Genomic DNA, 17,510 nt, shown 5'->3' with positions numbered 1-17,510 from the left:
TCATTTTTGCCTTGCCCTTGTCCTTGGCGTTTTGGCGAGCTTGTTGTTGGAGGGACCGCCTTTCTCCAACAAGTTGCCTTTGACTTGAGATGAGTTTTCGACCTTGGTCATACATTCCCTCACGTCAAATTCTAAGCGCAGCTTAACCATGAGATCTTCAAGAGTCATCTCCTCATTGTTCTGCATAAGGTAGCTCTTGAAGTCAATCCAGCTTGGCGGTAGCATCTCGATAATCGCCGCAGTGATGAAAGCTTCGGGCATTTTCATCCCTTCGGATTCCAACTCATGCAAGATAAGTTGGAATTCTTGCACTTGATCCATGATCGATCTACCATCGATCATCTTAAAGTCTAAGAACTTAGCTATTACATCATCACTACAATACTTGTTCTCTAGTGCCTGCCAAAGTGGTTTGGAGGTCTTTACATTGGCGTATACATTGTATAAACTATCTTCTAAACCTTCTAAAATGAAATGTTTACAAAGATAGTCGCCATAGCGCCAATCGTCATACGCGGCATGCACCCAGAGACTGGTCTCGTTGTCCGCCGGCGCAGGTGGCTCATCTTCCCACAGGAAATCGACCAAGCCCAAAGTCGTGATGTATAACATCATCTTGTGCTACCACATTTTGAAGTGTGACCCACCAAACTTAGGTGGCTTTTCTGCTATTGCATTCGCCCTCGAGGGCTGCATTGGCACCGAACCCGCTATGTTGCCATAGCTCACCACGTTGGTCCCGAAGGCCCCAACCGTTCGTCCAAAAGTGGACCCCACGGAACCACTCGAAGTGGAACCAATCGTTGACCCAAACGGAGTTGGGCCAACCGTTCCTTGCACGGAACTATCTCCTCCAAGAGTCGTTTGGTTAGCACCAAACAAGAAAGGTAGCGGTGTTGGAACACCAAAATGACCACCACTAAAGGTGGAGGCAGCAGCGGCAGAGGTGGCGGGTGCCACGGTTGATGCGGCCGCGGCGGAGGCGGCGGCAACGGCATTGGCAGCCTCGGTGGAGTTCGCAGGACCGGTCGACATCTCCAGCAAAGGTGTTTAAGTTCCGAAAGTTTTAAGTTCAATTACATGTCCAAAATACTCCCACGTTGCAAGCTTATCTCGTCTTGCGATTGTTGGATTACAAGCTCGCGGGCGTAGTACAATGGAACACAGAAATGTAGGAGATGAGAATACAAGGGAAAAATTGTATTGAAATTACAATCTAATAAACCAGGAAATAGCCGAGTCGAGGAGGGTCCTCTGTCCGCAAGACGAGAAACGCCCCGGTAGTGCTCTCGGTTTGGCGTGTCGTCCCCAAAGATGAAACGGCTTCGTCTCGTAGGTAGCAGCACAGCAGACCAACGAGCTCCGGCGAACTGGAACGAGGCGAGAACATAACTCAACAGATGATGCAGAGTGCAGCAGAGTTTTGGTGTAAAATACTTGTTTCAGTTGTGTAGATGATGCATGGAGGCTGTCCTATTTATAGGCACAGTCCACATCAAATGGAGGAGCCTGCGGGATTAATACCATTGATGGTATTCAAAAGGTGTCGGGGGTTACAGCAGTAACAGCCCTGCTGTTTGAATCTGCCATGAGATAAGAGTCGATGTGGGCCTAGGGTAGGCCCAAAGACCACCCAAAGACCAATTGCCAAGATCCAAGTCCAAGTCCACGGCCGCGCGTCGGGTGACGGGGACGGGACGGGCCGGGCGACGGGGCCGGGGCCGGGGCCGGGCGGGCGGCGGCGCGCGCGTGTGGGCTTTGCAACCCGTCACGTGTGCACACAGTTTTATTACATCCTGTGATGTAATAGCTTTTATATTGTAATAAAGGTGATCCACATCCCGATGTGGGATAAGTATTAAATCTTATTTAATGCTTATCTTTTCCCACAACTCCATGTTTCAAGTACCCAACTTTAAACAATTATTTCTCACTCACCGGAAATCGGTTTTGAGTAAATAAATATACTACGATCATCTACTCGGAATGTAGATCGATCCTGTCCCATTTAATTCTGCTAAATTAAATATTTTCGGTACTCGAAAAATTATTAAACATTGGTTACTCACAACCAATTTCCAACATGTCCCACATCCCGCTGCAGTAGCACCATCAATCCGCATATGCTGTCCCATAGCATGCCCTAGGCCCGTAATTATCTCCGACTGCCAGAATCCATGGGCAGGTAGTAAATCCGCACTCAAATCTGAGCTAAGGCGCGCAAATGTTTCTTTATACTGATCAAAACTCTTGACCCATTCTCTCAATCGCAGATGTCCTATGGCAAGTTCCCAAATTGGCTTACTTTTTGCCGCAATTTTATCCGCTTCCATAGTAAATTTCATCGTGATAGCCCTGTTCCATAGGGATTAATTTCCAATCAAAGGTAGTCTTCCATAAAGACGTGAGCTCATGCTTGAGTTCCACACTACAAGAAAAATGCTGATAGAAATCGGTTTTTAACCAATTTCTATTAGCACAAACTACCGGTTTCGTAGGGGTAGAAAAAAATGTGCTGATAGAAACCGGTTAATAACTGGTGTCGTAGGTATGTAAGACACCGGTTAACCTGTTTTTATTAGCACATCTTTTACCGGTTTGTTATGTATTGATGGACACCACGCACTACGCAATAGGCTAATAGAAATCGGTTTTTAACAGGTTTTATAGGTTATTTGGGGAGGCGGGGGGGAATTATTTTGTAGCCCCTATGAAAAGGACTTTGAATAAAATAAAATTTAATTTATAACAAAAATACTCCCTCCGTCCGCGATATCATTTCCACATTGTGGATGGCACGGGTTTTAAGAAAAGTGGTGGATAGTAGTGGATATGTAGTGAGTGGAGTTTGGGTCCCACTATTGTTGTGAGTGGAAGTTTGTGGACCCTACTTCTATAAATGGAAGTGGAAACGATATCGCGGACGGACCGAAATGGCAAATGTGGAAACGATATCGCGGACGGAGGGAGTAATAAATAACAAATATCAAATCACATATGATATAATCAATTATCATCTTCATTACAATTACTTAAAATATCTTGCACCAAGTTTTAAATATCAATCTAACAACTTTTCAAAATTTAATAACGACATGACAATGCCGTCAAGGTTAATTAATTATCATCAAATTTTCGTATAAAGGTTTTGAGCATATTATTCCAGCTCATTTTTCATCTTTTTCCCATTAAAATTGTATAATAAAAATGTTGATAGAAACCGGTTTTTCACCGATCGGTGTGGTAGAATTCTATTATTATCGGTGTTGTAGTCTATCTACAAAACCACAACGAAGAAACGGGTACCATAAGGTTGGTGAGGCTGCACCGCCTCAGATTGATTTGCAAAACTCGGGGGCAAGCTCGTGTTTTTAGGGTTTACTGCATTCTCAAGCCTTGGAGGCGATGTTGCTGAAAGTTGTTAGAGATCTGTCACAGCCCACTATTCCAATGACGGATTAACCGGGGTTATGACTTGGGGTGAACAATAAGAAATGGAAATGGACAATTACTTAACATTAAAGTATATGGATCTGTCACTCATAAATAAAAAGCTAGGATCATATATGATCATTTGGATACTTATAACACATACACATAAAGGAGAACTGATTAAGGTGGGTTACCCAATAACACGTGTCACAACTTCATAACATAGAGTTATCCTAATCAAAGTGTTTTGCAGCGAAAACGTGTGAGATATACATATGAAGATGTATACTCAAGGTTACATTTCTTGAAATGTCAAAGGAACACCCGCTCAACATCATTCCATTCCATCAGTTGCTCAACCTGCACATTTAGAAATACATGCAGGGCTGAGTATAAAAATACTCAGTGGACATAGCCGAAAATACATTCATGCATACATATATAAATTGAACTACCATAACAGTAACTTCTTGGTCTTAATTTGGGTAGTATACTATATCGGTAGACTAACACTTCTTGGTCTTATCAAACAAGGGAATCTATTATGACAACTCACGAGTTGCAAGGCTCAAACTCAACACAACATCAAAGCAAGGTGTTGTAGAAATTGTTCAAGAGAATCAAAAGAATGACCAGAGGGTATGAAATGATTAACTACTAGGTCGAACAAAATGACCTCGAGTAAGAGCCCATCTGGCTTTTCAATCGAAAGTTGAAACACATGGGTTTTCAACCCAAAAGACGTCTACTGAGATTTGGATCATGTGGACTGGCCAGGTCCAACATCATCACCTCCCAGTCACACGGGAAACATCGTCCCGAACTTGGAAGGCCATGAACATACTATGCATAACAAAACATAAGTTCATTATGACAACTAAACTTATCTTAAGGTTCTCTATCCTATTGATCTCAAACTCCAAACCTCTCTTAAGACATATACACACAGACATACGTACACAGGCAAAACACACTATTCATAAAATCTATCCTGTAGCAAAAGTCGATTTGATATTCCGTCGCAATTGAACATTCGAACGTAGAGACTATGGTTCAACCTTTGATGCAACGTTTACCTTGAATTTGTCTTGTATCGTCATTCTGTGCTTTTCCTTTACCTCGTACATATCTTTTCATTCCTCTTTGTAGTTCAAAAGAACCATCATTTTCTTAAGGGAGCTGAGACGTTCTAAGTTCTCTTTCATTCTTCTAAATCATTACCTTAAGAATCTAGATTGTAGAGATATCCTACTAATCTAGTAGTCTATGTTCTTTTGAAATTGTGATCATGCATCTTATAGCAATCTATGTTCTCTGGGAAAACATATGTCACTTTTCTATCATTCATCTGATCATAACATCATAGACTGCGAAAATATGCCATGAAAGGCAAAACATTCAACATTTCATCATAACATGCTCTTTACATAAACATATTCATGAAGCATTTTAGAACATTAACATCTTTAAAACGTTGAAACTGCAGTTACCTTCTTTCCTTGATTGAGCACGATGCAATGGAGTGTTGAGCGGTGCCATATGAACCCATGTAAGTATAAAGAATCAAACTAGACTCGACTCTTTAGAATAAGGTTTCTAGGGCCAGAGCGAACGAACCGCTCTGATACCACTCTGTCACAGCCCACTATTCCAATGACGGATTAACCGGGGTTATGACTTGGGGTGAACAATAAGAAATGGAAATGGACAATTACTTAACATTAAAGTATATGGAAATGTCACTCATAAATAAAAAGCTAGGATCATATATGATCATTTGGATACTTATAACACATACACATAAAGGAGAACTGATTAAGGTGGGTTACCCAATAACACGTGTCACAACTTCATAACATAGAGTTATCCTAATCAAAGTGTTTTGCAGCGAAAACGTGTGAGATATACATATGAAGATGTATACTCAAGGTTACATTTCTTGAAATGTCAAAGGAACACCCGCTCAACATCATTCCATTCCATCAGTTGCTCAACCTGCACATTTAGAAATACATGCAGGGCTGAGTATAAAAATACTCAGTGGACATAGCCGAAAATACATTCATGCATACATATATAAATTGAACTGCCATAACAGTAACACACATGGGTTTTCTTAAATGACATGTGCTTACTAAAATATTTCTTTCATTTTCATAAAGTCGATCGGCCGATCATTTTCCTTCATATGATCCATATCTGTTCCTTTCTATCACGCGCCGGGAAGGAGGCCTCCTTACCACGGACGCCAAGACCGGTCGCAAGCGACTCGCGGTCTCCATAAGTGTACACGTTAACCCTAGCTAGCGACCTTTGTCTAGCATAGGATCCCAATTGGATTTCCTTTAAAGTTGGCGAACCAACACAGATAGGATACATATAAAAACATAAACATTTTTGGCAGTCAATCATTTCATAAACATTTCATTTCATTTCATGAACATTTCATTTTCATTTCATAAGAGTCATTTATCATTTGGGCATAATAATAAACTGAAATTAACAGTTAAAATAATCTCATGCATATATTCGTATAAGAGGCCTACGACACGCAGGGGATCTCTATATACGTATAGTAAAAGTAATGCCCACCTGGATAGGCAAAGCCTGAAGATCATAATCACATAAACTCGTCTTGGGAAAGCAGCGCTAATCCCCTTGGTTCATAAAGCCTACAAGAAATTCTATTCTTAATAGGTCTCGTGAAGCTAACTTAAAGTCTTAGTGGATGTACTAAACATACTTGATTCATCACGCCGGGTTTCCAAACTTTAGTAAATAAATAATTGAAAACTAAATTCTTGAGTTAAGGACACCAACAATATCCTTACTCGATTTTCTTAAAAATTGGAATTATAATTAAAACCAATTAAATACTTTTATTGCAAGTATAAATGCAATTTCATGTCATGCTTAGCATATAATAAGTACTTACTTAAAATATGCACATAATAATAATATGATATTATTATGAAAACTAGTCTTTGAAAATAATTAATCAAACTCAAAGAAGTCTAATTAATTAAAATATGGACTGCCCAAAATAATTAAATGTAAGGGCCATGTTCAAAAATTTCGCAGCCCACATAAATAAAACAAAGACCCAATATTTGAATAAAACTAAACCCAAGCATGTAAATAAATAAATGACTACAGCCCAAGCCTCGGCCCAAAACTCAATTAAAATCGGCCCACTTCCTTAAAAAAAAACAGCCCTTCTTTGGGCCCAACCCTAAATCCATCTTCATTTATCACACCCACACACACATCACACGCACACACACATTACACGCAGCAGCTGCGCTGCACACACTCCCCCTCTCTTTTCTTCCCTTCTCCGGCGACGGTAGGCGTCGCCGGCCACCACTGCCTCCAACCCTTTTACTTGCGCCGGACGGACAACAGCGATGAGCCGCCGCCGACCGCCGTATCCCTCCCCTGCCTCGGCCGGGCAGTAGCAGCTTTCGTAGCCACCACCACCGCCGTCGTCCTCCGCCGAACAGCCCCGCTGTCCAGCCGCTCACCACCATCTCAGCCCCGACCATCTCTCTCAAACCTTTTTCCCTCGCTCGTTATTCTCTGTTAACGGAAACAGGACAGCAGACGCCCCGCCGTGGTGCGCTGCCGCCTGCCCCTCCTCTCCGGCCGAATGGCCACCGTCTCCATCTCCTCTCACTCTCTGTCACACTCTCACATGTGCATGGCCTCGGCGTAAGCCACGCTGCCGTCGGAAACAGGACAGCAGACGCCCCACCGCGGTGCGCCGCCGCCTTTGTCGCCGGAAAAAAAAATAAACCTTAATTTCATTTCCTCTTTCTTTAATCTCTCATTTTCAAATAAAAACGGATATCTCTCCCCCTTTTTTTATTCGACAGGTTAGAGTCAACGGCGGGTCTGCCGCCGCTGCGCCATCACCGGCGAGCCTCCCCGGCCGCTGACTTCTGCCCTCGACACTCTCACACATACACATGGGCTTAGCACAAAAATTTAACCACAATTAAAAGTAGGATTAGGGCAGATTTGTATTACTAAACTGTAAATTGTTTAATGACAATTTCTTATTAAAGCCTCTAGATCTGTAAATTATTATTCTTCCTTCAGTTATCTGTACAGTAATTTCAATTCAAGAACAACTCATAACGTATTCATGGTTCTGTGAATTCTCGTGTGTGTTGGTGGTGCTCTGAACGTGTCTTGTAGTAACAATAAGTGAGGATGATGAATTAATAGTGAGAGAATTTCAGTTAGGAAAACCTTGAGGAAGGTGATGAAGGTATGCCAATTCTGCATAAACATTTACATAGTGTAAGAATGGATTTTAGAAAATAATGAAAGGGATGAATAAATAAAAATCCCCCTTACCTTGAATCTTGATTGAAAGCAGCGTGACTTGAGGAGAGAAAGGAAGTGGAGAGAAATGAAGTGGTGATTGATCTCTACTTTAGATGGGTGGGAGTAGCTGAAAGTGGGAGGAAAGGTGGAGAAAGTAGGTGGGTGTGGAAGAGTAGGTGAAGGAAAGTAAAATAAAATAAAAAAAAAATCTTCCGGGTTGTACTATGAAAATTGTAATAATTCTTCAGAGTTTGCTAACTAAAAGCTCGTGAAAATGCTTGAATACTAAATTAAAATAAATATGAAATGCATAAGAATTTAAATGACTGACATTTAAAAAAAAAATTTGCAAATCGTTTGTTGGAATTAAAATAAATTCATTTTCTTTATATCCGGCGTGAATCATCTTACTTCTAAATTTCGAAAATAAATTCTAAATTTAACTCAGGGAAACGGGGTATTACATCCCTCCCTCCTTATAAAAATTCCGTCCTCGGAATTGCATATCCGGTATTCTATCTTGTGATACTAGTCATTCGTTTCATTCATCTTTTTTTTTTTTGTGGCCTTTTCCATCCTGTGATGGTTCCACTACATGACGAGAACAATATTATTGCCTCGTAAAACTTGAATCTTGCGATCAAGTATCTGGACTGATTTCTCATCACAACTTAGGTCCTGGCTAGGACTACTTTATCTTGCTTAATCACATGCTTTCTTAATTGCGAGGTGTTATACGTATTGTATACATCCACAATGCTTGGTGACAGAGCCAACTTATAGGCTACAAAGGCCTAACTTATCTAGGATCTCAAAAGGTCCTATATAACGGGGTCGTAACTTGCCCCTCTTTCCGAAACGTATAACTCCCTTTGAGGGAGACTTTGAGGAAAACTCGATCCCCAACATTAAATTTTGATTCCGATCGGCGTTTATCGGCGTAAGACTTTTGTCTATCTTGAGTTTCTTTGATTCTTTGCTTGATGTGGTCGACTTTCTCAATCATCTGTTGGACCAGTTCAGGACCTAACAACATTCTTTCACCCACTTCATCTTAGTAAAGTGGTGAACTACCTTAATTGTTTCCTTCGTCCTAAGTCACCTTCTCAGATTTGACTAGGAAATTCTAACATCAAACTTTTCTCATCATCTTGGTAACTTTCACTTAAAGATTAATGGCACTCCTTCTGCCATGTAAACTCATTTTCTCATTTCCAAATGATTATTTAATGGGGTTTCTAAGTTTCCATTGTGGTGGCGTTCCAACTTTTATTCTTGCTGTAGCTTCTGGCACTTTAGCCAAAGCATTCACTCTCTTACCTTGAGCCTACTAGCCTTGGGGTTGGGTTATACCTTAAGTTTAGTTCCAGTGTTTTCCTTCCATTTCCTTTTTCTTTACCTCCATCTTGAGGTGGTGTACATATCTTGTTTGTGCGTGAACTTTTTCCTTCTCCAATTGTTGTAGTGACTCGGTGGTGAGAGTCTCGTTCATTGCTTGTTCCTTCATAATATCTCCCTAGTTTACTAGGGGAATTGAAAATCTCATGCCGCAATTCATTTACGAACTCCTTTACGCATTTCTCATTATTCATTTATAAATGACTTAAATAAGCATTTTAAACTCCATTAAAAAGGAATTGATTTAAAACACTTTAATCTTTTTAAAATCCATACTCATAAAGCCTTAACTCATGCTCTATCTCATATTCTATCTCTTTACTCAACTCTATATAAACTCTCCACTCATCTCAAATCCTTAAGTTCAAGGATAAGTTTCAAGAAAATCATGGTACTAAGTCTCGATTTATCTCTCATATAAGGCTCGTCTAATCTCATTCAACACATAGACAACACAATCACATAAGGCACATAAGAAAACACAATCAAACATTATCAAAACATGCTTTGTTTTTACACTGACTCAACTTCAAAATCTAACCTGTTCTTACTCCGACATCTCCTGGACTCGAGACTCATACCAAAAGAAAGGTCTTCGATTCTATTTTCATATAAAAAAAGTAGAGTCAAAAACTCCAAGTATTGTAGGAGATATGACTGTTTTACTACAGTCTACCATATTCGGCAGTTTTGAGCAATCGAAAACTTGGATTTTTGAAAAATAGTAAATGTTGTCAAACTGGGCTCAAATTTTGTGGATATCTAGATAACACAATAAGGTTAATACCATAAAATTTTGGAAAGCTAGATCACACAGGAAGCTACTGAAATGAATGACTCTTTCCCCTGCTCTCTGAAACTCTCAGTAGTAATGTGCAGTTTCGGTTTTGTATTTTATAAAAATAGTAAACGAAGTCCAAATGACTCGAAATTTTACCGATGTTCTCAAGACTCATGTAGAGACTTGGTATAAAATTTTCAAAGTTTTTTTTTTTTGACATTGAAAACCGTCGATCACAGTAGGTCAGTAGGCCTACGAAATTCACCAAAATCTCATCTCAAACTCTTAAAATACTCAACTCAACATTCCTTCAAGGAAACTCATCAAAGCTCATTTTAAACACATATAACACTCACAAACATTCAGGCACATTATAATGCTCATCATACTCAAATCTTGACTCTCTTCTTACATCATAACCTCAAATCTCTAGTAAAACGTTTCAATGAACGCATCATTAAAATTCTCTTTTCATTTTCATGCACAAAATTACTCAATTATTCAACACGATCTCATTCATCATATAAATCATTATACACATATAGATTCCCTTTTATCATGTACTAAACTCTAATGAAACTTCATGTATCATTATAAAACTCTTAAAAAAAAACATGACAAACTTTCACATAATGGTCATAAAGCAATTAGACCTCATTTTATCAATCATCGTCTTCTCAAAATATGAAAACTCAAAAACTCATACAAACTAAACTAAGTCAAAAATTTTCTTAGCCAACAAAAGACTTACTCAAACATAATTATACACTAATATCATGCTCAAATACATATATCTTAAGCCAAAATCACTTAAATAACGCATAGGCAAAAAGTCCTAATTTTTATTAAACTAAACTCTTTTGAAAATATCACTAATCATGTATAACCTATTGATCAAGTCATAGATCTAACATCATAGGTTACCAATTAGCACAAATCAACATCATAAAACAAGATCACATATAGATACACATGTATGTCATCTTCTTCCTCAAACTAACACTTTTCATTTTTCACTTCTCAACCTCAAGCTTCAATCTCATCCATTATTAATCATCTAGATCATCTCATAAACTCAAATCCATCATCAATACATCAATTGATCCATAGGATCTCAACATCCCAAGTTTAGGTAAACTAACCTAATAGAAAAATCTATATCTCATGGCTAATCATCAAGATATTCATATATATTAACTCAATAATCACCAATCATCATATAACTCAAGCCAATTCAAAAAAAACAAACAACAAAATTTCGTAGGGTTTCAAGCCCCTAATTTTTGAAAATTTCATAGAAATAAGTTGGGTGATTTTCTTGCTCAATCATGATCATATACTCACATATAACATCATACAATCTAGATCTATAAAAATAAGAATCACTTACCCAAAATTAAACAAAGATCAAAGTTTTCCTTTCTCACTCTTCAAACCAAACCCCACGGTCCTCTTGAAATCTTCAAGAATTGAAAGGTGTTTATGTTGATTTGGTGGAGGATTTGATCTTGATGTGAACTTGGAAGCTTTGTTGATTCATCTATGGTGATCTTTTGGAGCAAAAATCGGAAGAGAGGGATAGAAATTGAGAATGGCCGAATGGTGAAGAAAATGAGGGAAATGAAGTGAATTTATTTTGCTTAGGAAGGATGATTGGAGACCAAACACTATTCACCATTTAATACTTGTCCCCCCCCTAAACCTACACACTAATCCCTTCCCTTCATCTTCATACCACACGTCCACTTCAAGTAAGGCTAAGGAAATTAATCACATGCTTATTAGATTAAATTAATCATGTGTGTGTAAGGTTGTGTAGTCTAGAATAAATCATGTGTTAAGCTACATAAAATCATAAAAGACTAATTACTAATTAATGCAATGCTATAACACAAAACTCTTGTGACCAATATTTAAAATAAATATGGCACTAATATTAGTGCACTCACTCAATTATAATATTCCTCATCATAGGAAAAATAATTTGAAAATATTTTGTTTGGAAAAATTTTCATAAACCGGCATTCTTTGATTTCTCGGTAAAAATAAACTGCACTTGCTTTGAAAACTTAATTAAAATTCCAAGTGCTAAAATCATCAAATAAAAATCATAATAACTTGCTCACAATGACATACGTAACAAAACTTCACATAATCAATCAGTCACGTAATTTCACATAATATCACGTCAAAGCAGTCGACAAACACAGACAAACTAGACGTCTCTCCGACCGGCTTTTTTTTTATCAAGGTTTTTCACTCTTTCTTTCTCGACTCTATTTCCAACTCATTATTCCTATTTTCTTAATAGGACAGTCAATCTCTCTGACATCTCAGTACTCTCAATAGTGTTAAGACACTATCTCACAACATAGGGAAAAGTACGGGGTGTTACATGTACTATCAAATTTAGATAAAATTCATGACTTCATGCATAATTTAAAATTCATGTGGCTCATATAAATACACTTAACTCACCAATTATAACTTATGCACCACATTTATAAAAATTTCCTTTAACTAAGCACATTAAAACACATATATAACGATTAAATCACATCAGATAAATCAAACCAGTTTTTATTATTAACGGATGCCGAACCCTAATTATTAATAATTAAGCCCTTAATTAGGGATTAAAAGTCGGGGTATGACATACTATCCCCCTTAAAAGAAATTTCGTCACGAAATTTGTACCACAGAAAATAATTCTGGGTACTTCTCCTTCATGCTAGAATCGAGTTCCCACATCGCCTTTTCTTGATCATGGTGCTTCCAAAGAACTATTACTAAGGGTATCGACTTATTCCTTAGTACTTTAACTTTCCGATCTAGAATAGATTCGGGTCTCTCCTCATATCAATTGGATTCCTAATTCCAATTTATATACATGAGATTTACTTGAGAATAAGTTCCCTCGTCCTTTTGCGGCGGTTCATTACTCCTACCTCATTCCTAGGGCTCATCTACGGAGTATCCTATTTTCCAAAGACCAAAATGGTCATCAACCCATTTCTTGTTACCTATCACATGCATAACACTTTCTTATGAATCTATCTTAAAACTATCATAGACCAATTAACTTAAGTCCTCGTACTCGAACACTATATTACGGTCTTAGCTTGAACTCTGAATTTCTATCATAATGAGTGGTCGATATCATTTATAGGACAAAGACTAATAATCTCAACTAATTACAATGAGACACAATTATACGAAGCCATAATTTGGGTAGTATACTATATCGGTAGACTAACACTTCTTGGTCTTATCAAACAAGGGAATCTATTATGACAACTCACGAGTTGCAAGGCTCAAACTCAACACAACATCAAAGCAAGGTGTTGTAGAAATTGTTCAAGAGAATCAAAAGAATGACCAGAGGGTATGAAATGATTAACTACTAGGTCGAACAAAATGACCTCGAGTAAGAGCCCATCTGGCTTTTCAATCGAAAGTTGAAACACATGGGTTTTCAACCCAAAAGACGTCTACTGAGATTTGGATCATGTGGACTGGCCAGGTCCAACATCATCACCTCCCAGTCACACGGGAAACATCGTCCCGAACTTGGAAGGCCATGAACATACTATGCATAACAAAACATAAGTTCATTATGACAACTAAACTTATCTTAAGGTTCTCTATCCTATTGATCTCAAACTCCAAACCTCTCTTAAGACATATACACACAGACATACGTACACAGGCAAAACACACTATTCATAAAATCTATCCTGTAGCAAAAGTCGATTTGATATTCCGTCGCAATTGAACATTCGAACGTAGAGACTATGGTTCAACCTTTGATGCAACGTTTACCTTGAATTTGTCTTGTATCGTCATTCTGTGCTTTTCCTTTACCTCGTACATATCTTTTCATTCCTCTTTGTAGTTCAAAAGAACCATCATTTTCTTAAGGGAGCTGAGACGTTCTAAGTTCTCTTTCATTCTTCTAAATCATTACCTTAAGAATCTAGATTGTAGAGATATCCTACTAATCTAGTAGTCTATGTTCTTTTGAAATTGTGATCATGCATCTTATAGCAATCTATGTTCTCTGGGAAAACATATGTCACTTTTCTATCATTCATCTGATCATAACATCATAGACTGCGAAAATATGCCATGAAAGGCAAAACATTCAACATTTCATCATAACATGCTCTTTACATAAACATATTCATGAAGCATTTTAGAACATTAACATCTTTAAAACGTTGAAACTGCAGTTACCTTCTTTCCTTGATTGAGCACGATGCAATGGAGTGTTGAGCGGTGCCATATGAACCCATGTAAGTATAAAGAATCAAACTAGACTCGACTCTTTAGAATAAGGTTTCTAGGGCCAGAGCGAACGAACCGCTCTGATACCACTCTGTCACAGCCCACTATTCCAATGACGGATTAACCGGGGTTATGACTTGGGGTGAACAATAAGAAATGGAAATGGACAATTACTTAACATTAAAGTATATGGAAATGTCACTCATAAATAAAAAGCTAGGATCATATATGATCATTTGGATACTTATAACACATACACATAAAGGAGAACTGATTAAGGTGGGTTACCCAATAACACGTGTCACAACTTCATAACATAGAGTTATCCTAATCAAAGTGTTTTGCAGCGAAAACGTGTGAGATATACATATGAAGATGTATACTCAAGGTTACATTTCTTGAAATGTCAAAGGAACACCCGCTCAACATCATTCCATTCCATCAGTTGCTCAACCTGCACATTTAGAAATACATGCAGGGCTGAGTATAAAAATACTCAGTGGACATAGCCGAAAATACATTCATGCATACATATATAAATTGAACTGCCATAACAGTAACACACATGGGTTTTCTTAAATGACATGTGCTTACTAAAATATTTCTTTCATTTTCATAAAGTCGATCGGCCGATCATTTTCCTTCATATGATCCATATCTGTTCCTTTCTATCACGCGCCGGGAAGGAGGCCTCCTTACCACGGACGCCAAGACCGGTCGCAAGCGACTCGCGGTCTCCATAAGTGTACACGTTAACCCTAGCTAGCGACCTTTGTCTAGCATAGGATCCCAATTGGATTTCCTTTAAAGTTGGCGAACCAACACAGATAGGATACATATAAAAACATAAACATTTTTGGCAGTCAATCATTTCATAAACATTTCATTTCATTTCATGAACATTTCATTTTCATTTCATAAGAGTCATTTATCATTTGGGCATAATAATAAACTGAAATTAACAGTTAAAATCATCTCATGCATATATTCGTATAAGAGGCCTACGACACGCAGGGGATCTCTATATACGTATAGTAAAAGTAATGCCCACCTGGATAGGCAAAGCCTGAAGATCATAATCACATAAACTCGTCTTGGGAAAGCAGCGCTAATCCCCTTGGTTCATAAAGCCTACAAGAAATTCTATTCTTAATAGGTCTCGTGAAGCTAACTTAAAGTCTTAGTGGATGTACTAAACATACTTGATTCATCACGCCGGGTTTCCAAACTTTAGTAAATAAATAATTGAAAACTAAATTCTTGAGTTAAGGACACCAACAATATCCTTACTCGATTTTCTTAAAAATTGGAATTATAATTAAAACCAATTAAATACTTTTATTGCAAGTATAAATGCAATTTCATGTCATGCTTAGCATATAATAAGTACTTACTTAAAATATGCACATAATAATAATATGATATTATTATGAAAACTAGTCTTTGAAAATAATTAATCAAACTCAAAGAAGTCTAATTAATTAAAATATGGACTGCCCAAAATAATTAAATGTAAGGGCCATGTTCAAAAATTTCGCAGCCCACATAAATAAAACAAAGACCCAATATTTGAATAAAACTAAACCCAAGCATGTAAATAAATAAATGACTACAGCCCAAGCCTCGGCCCAAAACTCAATTAAAATCGGCCCACTTCCTTAAAAAAAAACAGCCCTTCTTTGGGCCCAACCCTAAATCCATCTTCATTTATCACACCCACACACACATCACACGCACACACACATTACACGCAGCAGCTGCGCTGCACACACTCCCCCTCTCTTTTCTTCCCTTCTCCGGCGACAGTAGGCGTCGCCGGCCACCACTGCCTCCAACCCTTTTACTTGCGCCGGACGGACAACAGCGATGAGCCGCCGCCGACCGCCGTATCCCTCCCCTGCCTCGGCCGGGCAGTAGCAGCTTTCGTAGCCACCACCACCGCCGTCGTCCTCCGCCGAACAGCCCCGCTGTCCAGCCGCTCACCACCATCTCAGCCCCGACCATCTCTCTCAAACCTTTTTCCCTCGCTCGTTATTCTCTGTTAACGGAAACAGGACAGCAGACGCCCCGCCGTGGTGCGCTGCCGCCTGCCCCTCCTCTCCGGCCGAATGGCCACCGTCTCCATCTCCTCTCACTCTCTGTCACACTCTCACATGTGCATGGCCTCGGCGTAAGCCACGCTGCCGTCGGAAACAGGACAGCAGACGCCCCACCGCGGTGCGCCGCCGCCTTTGTCGCCGGAAAAAAAAAATAAACCTTAATTTCATTTCCTCTTTCTTTAATCTCTCATTTTCAAATAAAAACGGATATCTCTCCCCCTTTTTTTATTCGACAGGTTAGAGTCAACGGCGGGTCTGCCGCCGCTGCGCCATCACCGGCGAGCCTCCCCGGCCGCTGACTTCTGCCCTCGACACTCTCACACATACACATGGGCTTAGCACAAAAATTTAACCACAATTAAAAGTAGGATTAGGGCAGATTTGTATTACTAAACTGTAAATTGTTTAATGACAATTTCTTATTAAAGCCTCTAGATCTGTAAATTATTATTCTTCCTTCAGTTATCTGTACAGTAATTTCAATTCAAGAACAACTCATAACGTATTCATGGTTCTGTGAATTCTCGTGTGTGTTGGTGGTGCTCTGAACGTGTCTTGTAGTAACAATAAGTGAGGATGATGAATTAATAGTGAGAGAATTTCAGTTAGGAAAACCTTGAGGAAGGTGATGAAGGTATGCCAATTCTGCATAAACATTTACATAGTGTAAGAATGGATTTTAGAAAATAATGAAAGGGATGAATAAATAAAAATCCCCCTTACCTTGAATCTTGATTGAAAGCAGCGTGACTTGAGGAGAGAAAGGAAGTGGAGAGAAATGAAGTGGTGATTGATCTCTACTTTAGATGGGTGGGAGTAGCTGAAAGTGGGAGGAAAGGTGGAGAAAGTAGGTGGGTGTGGAAGAGTATGTGAAGGAAAGTAAAATAAAATAAAAAAAAATCTTCCGGGTTGTACTATGAAAATTGTAATAATTCTTCAGAGTTTGCTAACTAAAAGCTCGTGAAAATGCTTGAATACTAAATTAAAATAAATATGAAATGCATAAGAATTTAAATGACTGACATTTAAAAAAAAAATTTGCAAATCGTTTGTTGGAATTAAAATAAATTCATTTTCTTTTTATCCGGCGTGAATCATCTTACTTCTAAATTTCGAAAATAAATTCTAAATTTAACTCAGGGAAACGGGGTATTACAAGATCGGTGGTAGATTGAGGGCAC

At 38.6% G+C, this 17,510-nt stretch overlaps 1 protein-coding gene and 2 long non-coding RNA genes across 3 annotated transcripts; all 3 read right to left on the bottom strand.

Annotated features, from left to right (window-relative positions):
- On the bottom strand, positions 1-615 carry LOC131018251 (uncharacterized). The gene has a single exon (XM_057946974.1). It carries the CDS (start codon positions 613-615, stop codon positions 1-3), a length of 615 nt encoding a protein of 204 aa, XP_057802957.1.
- Positions 616-5,130: 4,515 nt separating this feature from the next.
- On the bottom strand, positions 5,131-7,915 carry LOC131017337 (uncharacterized). Its single transcript, XR_009099552.1, has 4 exons — positions 7,795-7,915; positions 7,687-7,716; positions 6,025-6,104; positions 5,131-5,427 (listed from the first exon to the last, which is right to left on the bottom strand). It is a non-coding gene; the product is annotated as an uncharacterized LOC131017337 (long non-coding RNA).
- Positions 7,916-14,387: 6,472 nt separating this feature from the next.
- LOC131017338 (uncharacterized) lies at positions 14,388-17,173 on the bottom strand. Its single transcript, XR_009099553.1, has 4 exons — positions 17,053-17,173; positions 16,945-16,974; positions 15,282-15,361; positions 14,388-14,684 (listed from the first exon to the last, which is right to left on the bottom strand). It is a non-coding gene; the product is annotated as an uncharacterized LOC131017338 (long non-coding RNA).
- Between the last annotated feature and the right edge of the window lie 337 nt (positions 17,174-17,510).

Source organism: Salvia miltiorrhiza, chromosome 3 (assembly GCF_028751815.1).
Source record: "Salvia miltiorrhiza cultivar Shanhuang (shh) chromosome 3, IMPLAD_Smil_shh, whole genome shotgun sequence".
Lineage (NCBI taxonomy): Eukaryota > Viridiplantae > Streptophyta > Magnoliopsida > Lamiales > Lamiaceae > Salvia > Salvia miltiorrhiza.
This window is presented reverse-complemented; position numbering and strand designations above follow the sequence as displayed.

What these genes read in the sequence shown, in the direction of transcription:
- LOC131018251 (XM_057946974.1), bottom strand. Translation starts at nt 615, where the DNA reads ATGATGTTATACATCACGACTTTGGGCTTGGTCGATTTCCTGTGGGAA.